Raw genomic sequence first — 10,264 nt, forward strand, 5'->3', positions numbered from 1 at the left:
CTTGTTTTTTTTTTTTTTTTTGAAGATTTTATAGATATGTATAAATACTGATTAAAAAAACCAAAGGTTACAGATGTTATAACACTAAATATTTCAGTTTTTCACAGATACAAAACTATTTAAATAAATAAATTAATAATTTTAATTAATTAATATTGAATACATTAAAAAAATTATTATTAACTTTCCAATATTTACAGTACAGTCTCAGTAATCTGGTCATTTGCTAGTCCGACATGTCCAGTAATCTGTCACTCTCAGGTATTATTGGCATTGTTGCCAAGTCATTGACAAGCTTCCTACTAGTTCAAACTCCACTAAATTTGAACACCTTTCCATTATAAATAGCATGATATCAAGCCTGTGCTTGAACACTTGAGCTTGATCATGCTATTAAAGATAGGCTCATTATCTTAGGCTGTTTAAAAAGGTACATCTTATAACACAATACTATATAAATATAAAAATCGATCCCCCAAAAATACTGTATCACCAACTAAACTATCCACAGTTACTTCAATTTCCAACTAAATTTAATGGGAATCCACCAACTTGGCAACATAATTACCAGTGATGGCAGTGCACTTAGATGTTTTGATCAGTAGTCAAAGTTAATACAAAGTATTAATATCATGTTAATAAATAAATATTTTCTTTCTGAATGATTATATCATTGAATTTACCTTATTTTCAATAATCAAACAATCTCAATCTTCCAGTCTCATATATGTCAGATTACCAAGATTGTACTGTATTTATATTCAAATATCTGTATTTAAAATAAGCTGTTATTGGATTTTGCATTTTTTTCACTAGTTTAGTATCAAAATTGACAATTTATTTTAACTGCATTATTCTGTAAACATAAATAATTTAGTTTAGAGATTTTTAGTATGTTTTTTTAATAAAAGGGAAACACAATTCATCAAAAACACATTTCTTAATACATAATAGCTGGAAATAAAATAATTATTTTAATATCTTCTTTTATTTATTCTCATATTTCTCATTTAAGTATCTGCTTAAGTTCTTTGTATCTGAGTTTTTTAAATATATTTTTTACAATCACCTCATATCAATTATCATCACCTAAAATGTATTATAATATTTTCCTATCTAAATAAAGTTATACAACTTTTAAGTTTTCTTTTTCCAATGTTTCCATACTATTTTATTATTTACTATTGATATCTCTCTGCAAACAGCTTAAATCTTTACTTTATATTTTCTTTCTACTTGATAACAAGATACCGCAAAAAGAAAAAGTAAAGTTAAATCTAACTGATATTACCAAAAATCAATAAAAAAAAAACAAATTCTAAAGAAGTTTTTTCTTTCAATTCTGTAACATACAAAAAAATTCACTCATACAGTATCACAAAGATAATTTTCATTTTAGATATCTTCAGTACATAGTAAACTGAATATCCACCCACTCTTACAAAATTAATGTTTCCAAACTCAAAAGTATATTAGTTTCTTCCTAACTATTTGTTTGCTTTTTAAATATATTAAATAAATATTTAATATACTGACTTGGAGACAAGTCAACAATGTTATCTAAGTTATGTATGACAAAAACATCCTATCCTATCCATTTAGTTGTGTCCAACTCTTGGTCACTCTAAGGATCAAAGCTCTCCATGCCTCTATCTTGCACAGCCTCCTTCAGTTCCGTTATAGACAATTTAATATCTCTTTTAATTGTGTCGAGCCACCAAGTCCTTGGTCGGCCTCACACTCTTTTCCTGCTAACTATGACAGCATGACCGCCTTCTCAAGAGAGCTGGTTCTCATTATATAACCAAAAAAGGACAATTTCTGTTTGATTATCTGGGCTTCCAGTGAGATTTTCGGTTGGACTCTGTTTAAGACAGTTTTATTGATGATCGTTGCTGTCCATGGGATGCACAAAATCCATCTCCAACACAACAAAAATATACATTATTCCATTCATGAATAAATATTTCAAAAGTTTTGCAGCAAACATCCTACATAGTATACAAAAACAATAGAGTACTCTATGTTCATCTGAATTTTCTCAGGGATAAAGACTATATATAAAGAATATTTGAAAACTAATCTGCAAATCTCCATATTCGATTGATGCAGAGCTGATCCATTTCATGTGATGTGATGTGATGTGATGTGTTTGTATTTGACATGACAATTCATCAAGGCTCGGTACAATGCAGCGAGATGTGATTATAAGATGCATGCGCTTTGCACAAAAGACCTTGAGAGAGCATGAAAGTGCAAGTGGCTTTGTTTACTTCTTACTGAAACACAACATAGCACATACACATGCAGTAGAGATTAATATAGTGTATTATTGTTGCAACAAATAAAATGTTTCTTTTATTTATGATATTTTTTTCCTTCAAATTATTTGTCCTCCTTATCATTGTAAAAAAGTTGGTCACTTTAAATAGTGTGAAGAGATATTAGACATAGGAACTCATACTGTTGCTGCTACTAATGGGTTGGCTGATGAAATATGTGCAATTTTATGGAGCATTGGGACCAGCTTCAACAGATCCTATTCCAAGTGTACTCTTACTGCTTAACTGTGTATGTTAGTGTGTGCACATCATTGTACATTTTACAATCTCTTGCAGTTTATATTTTTTTTACTGATTGATTAATTCATAATTATTGTATTTATTTTTTCCATTGTATTAATCAGTTTTCATTATTGATCATTTTACTAAATTATCAACACTAATTCTTACTGAATTACATATTTTGAATTTGTCATCACGGTATTCTTCATAACTTTGCTGATTAATATCCATAAACTAGTATAAATAAATATATAAATCATGCAAAAATAAGCATTTTAGTTATTTTATGTTAAAATCTTGATTTTCTACTAAAAATCTACTTTTCTACTATATACTACTACTAGCTGAATAACTTTTTTAAACTGGCCCCACCATTTTCTAAGTAGACAAACTATCACTGATTTAAACACTTTAAAACCATCTCTTTTACAGATTTTTTGTTGTTAAAAAATATAAATTTTTTATAATTAAAGCACACAATGGAATAGAAAACCATGACAATATACCACTATTATACAAAGTATAAATTGAACAGATTCTTGTGTAATATCAATATTCAAGTAATAGGATTATTTTTAAGAGTATAAAGCCGATATTATAGTATTAAAACAAATAATAATAATAGTAATTGGAAAACAACACGCACAAACTGTATTACGACAGAGCCATACACAGATAAAACAATTTACCACAACAGACCAGACATCACACTCATTGACAAACACAATAAAATCACATACATTATAGACATAGCCATTCCAAACACTCACAATGTACAAAACACATGCACTGAAAAAATNTAACCTTTACTCACCAAAATTTAATAGCATCAAATCAATTCTCCTAATAAACAAACCTCCCTGCAAAATTTCAGAAATTTTTGTCAAAAACACAAGAGTTATTAAGTTTCAAACAGGGTGGATAAAATCGTGCTACACACATACACTAATATTCATAAATACAGAAATTGCCCCTAAATTTCTTGCATTTCTCAACGTTTCAAGGTGTCTTAAAATAAAAAATGTAAAAATCTGGATGGTCATTTTTTGCCAGATCGCTATACTTTCCATCTGTTATAACAGCCGGAAAAGTAAAATGGTAATTTAAAAGACTAAAAATGAATTACATTATTGGATTAATACCCTAAAACCTTAACTATAGGTTTCTGCCTATGTACATGAGCAGTTTATCCATGAAAAAAATCAACATTCCATTCAAACTTTCACTTTTGTGGCACATGGGTGGTCTACATGGTTGAGATTCTAGTGTATATGCAATGATCTATATGAATCTATATATTGTTGTCTAGTATAATTTTACAACAATATACAAAATCTAAAAATTTTCATTAATTTTAATTTTTAAAACAACAAATTTTTAATCAAGAATACTGCAAGTATAATGCAATCTGTAACAATTATACTTGAGATTTTAAATCACCCACAGATTTTAAATGTTAGTATTCTATTTAGTATCTATATCAATAGACTTACAAAATTAAAATTAAATTAAGATTATAATTTACAACATTAAACTTGCCTTTCTATAAGCGTCACACACTAGTATCATCTCTTGCATCAATTTTCCATCAGTTGTTGTTTTTGGAACAATTTCCCAAAAAATCAATAAAAGTTTTTTGATGGCATGATTTTGAAGTGGCAAAACAAATCGAATAATTGTCATTAAAAGGGAAGGAAATTTCTCTCCATTAAGAATTAAATGAATAGTTCTCTTTAATGCTTCTATTTTGACTATATTTAATGTCAAACCACAAATACATTATAATGATTCATATAATCAAAATATCGGAATGAATTGAATAGTAACAATAATGAATTGTATTATTGTATAATTAGAAATGATTTATATCATCATCTTTGCTAAATCAAGGAACAAGTAATATTTTAAAATTGTAAAACAGTAATATAGTCAAAATTTTGATGTTAAATTCTATTTGAATACTTTCATTCTGTTTAGCATAAAAAATAATCCACTAACGAGTTGCTCAACTTTCCCTGCAACATCAAAATTTTTGTGGTACCATCTGGTACAATATTTTATTTTAACTATTATAAAATGGCAAAAAGCTTAATTTTGAGGGTAGGGATGAATTTTATAAGAAATTGTAAATGCTAATAACAAGTAAAATTGTCATTAAGTCAGATTCTACTGGAGATACACATGAACACCCATTATCTCCCCACCTCCTCAACCTTTAAGCTTAGTTCACACTGAACAAATAGTGAAAGCGAATGCAAAAAGCGATTTTTATTCGCTTAGTAAAATTGACCCATACAACCAAAAGCAAAAAGCAACTTATTGCAAATTTTAAGCAGCCAATCATTTGCAAGCAAGCGAAAACATCATCTCGAAAATCAAAATGGCCACTTCCGATATTCCATCATTAACCACATTTGTTTATTTATTAAGAAAGAAAGATAAGACAAAAAGAAAACAATGATGGATGAGAGAAATATTAAAAATCCATAATTACAACACTTACTCTATTGCGTTAGAAAGTTTCTGTAGCCATCTTGAAAATAACAAGAACCACGTGACAACTAGTGGGAATACGATTGGTGGTGAAATTTTTTTGCTAGTGAAAAAGAGCTCAACAGTTCCGAACTTCAAAGAAATTTGCAGAATGGTAAAATTTGCCTGAAACGACGTCATGTCTAACATGTTATTCGCTCTGTTTTTCGCTTTCGCCAGCGAATTGCACTCAGTGTGAACTAACCTTTACTCACCAAAATTTAATAGCATCAAATCAATTCTCCTAATAAACAAACCTCCCTGCAAAATTTCAGAAATTTTTGTCAAAAACACAAGAGTTATTAAGTTTCAAACAGGGTGGATAAAATCGTGCTACACACATACACTAATATTCATAAATACAGAAATTGCCCCTAAATTTCTTGCATTTCTCAACGTTTCAAGGTGTCTTAAAATAAAAAATGTAAAAATCTGGATGGTCATTTTTTGCCAGATCGCTATACTTTCCATCTGTTATAACAGCCGGAAAAGTAAAATGGTAATTTAAAAGACTAAAAATGAATTACATTATTGGATTAATACCCTAAAACCTTAACTATAGGTTTCTGCCTATGTACATGAGCAGTTTATCCATGAAAAAAATCAACATTCCATTCAAACTTTCACTTTTGTGGCACATGGGTGGTCTACATGGTTGAGATTCTAGTGTATATGCAATGATCTATATGAATCTATATATTGTTGTCTAGTATAATTTTACAACAATATACAAAATCTAAAAATTTTCATTAATTTTAATTTTTAAAACAACAAATTTTTAATCAAGAATACTGCAAGTATAATGCAATCTGTAACAATTATACTTGAGATTTTAAATCACCCACAGATTTTAAATGTTAGTATTCTATTTAGTATCTATATCAATAGACTTACAAAATTAAAATTAAATTAAGATTATAATTTACAACATTAAACTTGCCTTTCTATAAGCGTCACACACTAGTATCATCTCTTGCATCAATTTTCCATCAGTTGTTGTTTTTGGAACAATTTCCCAAAAAATCAATAAAAGTTTTTTGATGGCATGATTTTGAAGTGGCAAAACAAATCGAATAATTGTCATTAAAAGGGAAGGAAATTTCTCTCCATTAAGAATTAAATGAATAGTTCTCTTTAATGCTTCTATTTTGACTTTGGTATCACCTTTTTCTAAAATAATTAAATTCAAATATTTTTAAAAAATGTAATTAATCATTGTAAATCAAAATTATTCAAATGTATAAAAATATTTAAATACCTAGATCATTTCTCAGCTGTATTTCATTTGGTGGTTCTGAATCTATTGGAATATTAATGAGGGTATAGCAAGTTTGCTCTGACGAAGTCATCTTTCTAGAATATAAATATGCGTTAAATTAAAATACAGAATTAAAAAATTTTTAAATATATCTAATTTTTATGATTTAAATTAAAAATACATTTTAACATTTACAGTATTGTTTAATAAAACTAATCTTAGGTGTCAGAAAACAAATACAAATTCTATATCATAGTTATGAGATATTAATCTTGAGAATAATATACTAATACAATAAAAATATCTCCTTTTCATACATCACAGAGAAACATAAAAGCAATAAAAATACAGAATATAGCTGAGAAAAGTAGTATCGGATTTTGTATTCAGTCATCTCTGGTTGCTAGAATACTCCAGAAAGGGTCTAAGGAGATCCAGAAGCAGAGATTAAAGAAAAAATTAATATCTCAAGATTTGAATCCTTGCAATCCTATATAATACTCATAATGTCTCATTCAGTTTAGCTTCACTTGTTCTTTTTTTTTTTTTTGAAGATTTTATAGATATGTATAAATACTGATTAAAAAAACCAAAGGTTACAGATGTTATAACACTAAATATTTCAGTTTTTCACAGATACAAAACTATTTAAATAAATAAATTAATAATTTTAATTAATTAATATTGAATACATTAAAAAAATTATTATTAACTTTCCAATATTTACAGTACAGTCTCAGTAATCTGGTCATTTGCTAGTCCGACATGTCCAGTAATCTGTCACTCTCAGGTATTATTGGCATTGTTGCCAAGTCATTGACAAGCTTCCTACTAGTTCAAACTCCACTAAATTTGAACACCTTTCCATTATAAATAGCATGATATCAAGCCTGTGCTTGAACACTTGAGCTTGATCATGCTATTAAAGATAGGCTCATTATCTTAGGCTGTTTAAAAAGGTACATCTTATAACACAATACTATATAAATATAAAAATCGATCCCCCAAAAATACTGTATCACCAACTAAACTATCCACAGTTACTTCAATTTCCAACTAAATTTAATGGGAATCCACCAACTTGGCAACATAATTACCAGTGATGGCAGTGCACTTAGATGTTTTGATCAGTAGTCAAAGTTAATACAAAGTATTAATATCATGTTAATAATTAAATATTTTCTTTCTGAATGATTATATCATTGAATTTACCTTATTTTCAATAATCAAGCAATCTCAATCTTCCAGTCTCATATATGTCAGATTACCAAGATTGTACTGTATTTATATTCAAATATCTGTATTTAAAATAAGCTGTTATTGGATTTTGCATTTTTTTCACTAGTTTAGTATCAAAATTGACAATTTATTTTAACTGCATTATTCTGTAAACATAAATAATTTAGTTTAGAGATTTTTAGTATGTTTTTTAATAAAAGGGAAACAAAATTCATCAAAAACACATTTCTTAATACATAATAGCTGGAAATAAAATAATTCTTTTAATATCTTCTTTTATTTATTCTCATATTTCTCATTTAAGTATCTGCTTAAGTTCATTATATCTGAGTTTTTTAAATATATTTTTCTGAACAATCACCTCATATCAATTATCATTACCTAAAATGTATTATATTATTTTCCTATCTAAATAAAGTTATTCAACTTTTAAGTTTTCTTTTTCCAATGTTTCCATACTATTTTATTATTTACTATTGATATCTCTCTGCAAACAGCTTAAATCTTTACTTTATATTTTCTTTCTACTTGATAACAAGATACCGCAAAAAGAGAAAGTAAAGTTAAATCTAACTGATATTACCAAAAATCAATGAAAAAAAAACAAATTCTAAAGAAGTTTTTTCTTTCAATTCTGTAACATAAACAAAAAAATTCACTCATACAGTATCACAAAGATAATTTTCATTTTAGATATCTTCTTTTACATAGTAAACTGAATATCCACCCACTCTTACAAAATTAATGTTTCCAAACTCAAAAGTATATTAGTTTCTTCCTAACTATTTGTCTGCTTTTTAAATATATTAAATAAATATTTAATATACTGACTTGGAGACAAGTCAACAATGTTATCTAAGTTATGTATGACAAAAACATCCTATCCTATCCATTTAGTTGTGTCCAACTCTTGGTCACTCTAAGGATCAAAGCTCTCCATGCCTCTATCTTGCACAGCCTCCTTCAGTTCCGTTATAGACAATTTAATATCTCTTTTAATTGTGTCGAGCCACCAAGTCCTTGGTCGGCCTCACACTCTTTTCCTGCTAACTATGACAGCACGACCACCTTCTCAAGAGAGCTGGTTCTCATTATATAACCAAAAAAGGACAATTTCTGTTTGATTATCTGGGCTTCCAGTGAGATTTTCGGTTGGACTCTGTTTAAGACAGTTTTATTGATGATCGTCGCTGTCCATGGGATGCACAAAATCCATCTCCAACACAACAAAAATATACATTATTCCATTCATGAATAAATATTTCAAAAGTTTTGCAGCAAACATCCTACATAGTATACAAAAACAATAGAGTACTCTATGTTCATCTGAATTTTCTCAGGGATAAAGACTATTTATATATAAAGAATATTTGGAAACTAATCTGCAAATCTCCATATTCGATCGATGCAGAGCCGATCCATTTCATGTGATGTGATGTGTTTGTATTTGACATGACAATTCAAGGCTCGGTACAGTGCGGCGAGATGTGATTATAAGATGCATGCGCTTTGCACAAAAGACCTTGAGAGAGCATGCCAAGTGCAAGTGGCTTTGTTTACTTCTTACTGAAACACAACACGGCACATACACATGCAGTAGAGATTAATTAATATAGTGTATTATTGTTGCAACAAATAAAATGTTTCTTTTATTTATGATATTTTTTCCTTCAATTTATTTGTCCTCCTTATCATTGTAAAAAAGTTGGTCACTTTAAATAGTGTGAAGAGATATTAGACATAGGAACTCATACTGTTGCTGCTACTAATGGGTTGGCTGATGAAATATGTGCAATTTTATGGAGCATTGGGACCAGCTTCAACAGATCCTATTCCAAGTGTACTCTTACTGCTTAACTGTGTATGTTAGTGTGTGCACATCATTGTACATTTTACAATCTCTTGCAGTTTATATTTTTTTTACTGATTGATTAATTCATAATTATTGTATTTATTTTTTCCATTGTATTAATCAGTTTTCATTATTGATCATTTTACTAAATTATCAACACTAATTCTTACTGAATTACATATTTTGAATTTGTCATCACGGTATTCTTCATAACTTTGCTGATTAATATCCATAAACTAGTATAAATAAATATATAAATCATGCAAAAATAAGCATTTTAGTTATTTTATGTTAAAATCTTGATTTTCTACTAAAAATCTACTTTTCTACTATATACTACTACTAGCTGAATAACTTTTTTAAACTGGCCCCACCATTTTCTAAGTAGACAAACTATCACTGATTTAAACACTTTAAAACCATCTCTTTTACAGATTTTTTGTTGTTAAAAAATATAAATTTTTTATAATTAAAGCACACAATGGAATAGAAAACCATGACAATATACCACTATTATACAAAGTATAAATTGAACAGATTCTTGTGTAATATCAATATTCAAGTAATAGGATTATTTTTAAGAGTATAAAGCCGATATTATAGTATTAAAACAAATAATAATAATAGTAATTGGAAAACAACACGCACAAACTGTATTACGACAGAGCCATACACAGATAAAACAATTTACCACAACAGACCAGACATCACACTCATTGACAAACACAATAAAATCACATACATTATAGACATAGCCATTCCAAACACTCACAATGTACAAAACACATGCACTGAAAAAATTAGCAAGTACACAGAACT

The 10,264-nt window shown here is 28.2% G+C and overlaps 1 protein-coding gene across 1 annotated transcript in view; it reads right to left on the reverse strand.

The window, feature by feature from the left end:
• LOC111636617 (coatomer subunit beta-like) overlaps nt 1-10,264 on the reverse strand; it is a 49,556-nt gene that overhangs the window by 16,627 nt on the left and 22,665 nt on the right. The window contains exons 3-5 of the mRNA XM_023381900.1: nt 6,355-6,449; nt 6,244-6,266; nt 4,104-4,310 (exon numbers count right to left, since the gene is read on the reverse strand). Coding sequence (XP_023237668.1) covers nt 4,104-4,310; nt 6,244-6,266; nt 6,355-6,445 — 321 coding nt within the window. The 5' untranslated portion in view covers nt 6,446-6,449. The remainder of the gene's footprint in view (nt 1-4,103; nt 4,311-6,243; nt 6,267-6,354; nt 6,450-10,264) is intronic.

Source organism: Centruroides sculpturatus, unplaced genomic scaffold, assembly GCF_000671375.1.
Source record: "Centruroides sculpturatus isolate CEXI.00-Female unplaced genomic scaffold, Cexi_2.0 scaffold678, whole genome shotgun sequence".
NCBI classification, from domain to species: Eukaryota; Metazoa; Arthropoda; class Arachnida; order Scorpiones; family Buthidae; genus Centruroides; species Centruroides sculpturatus.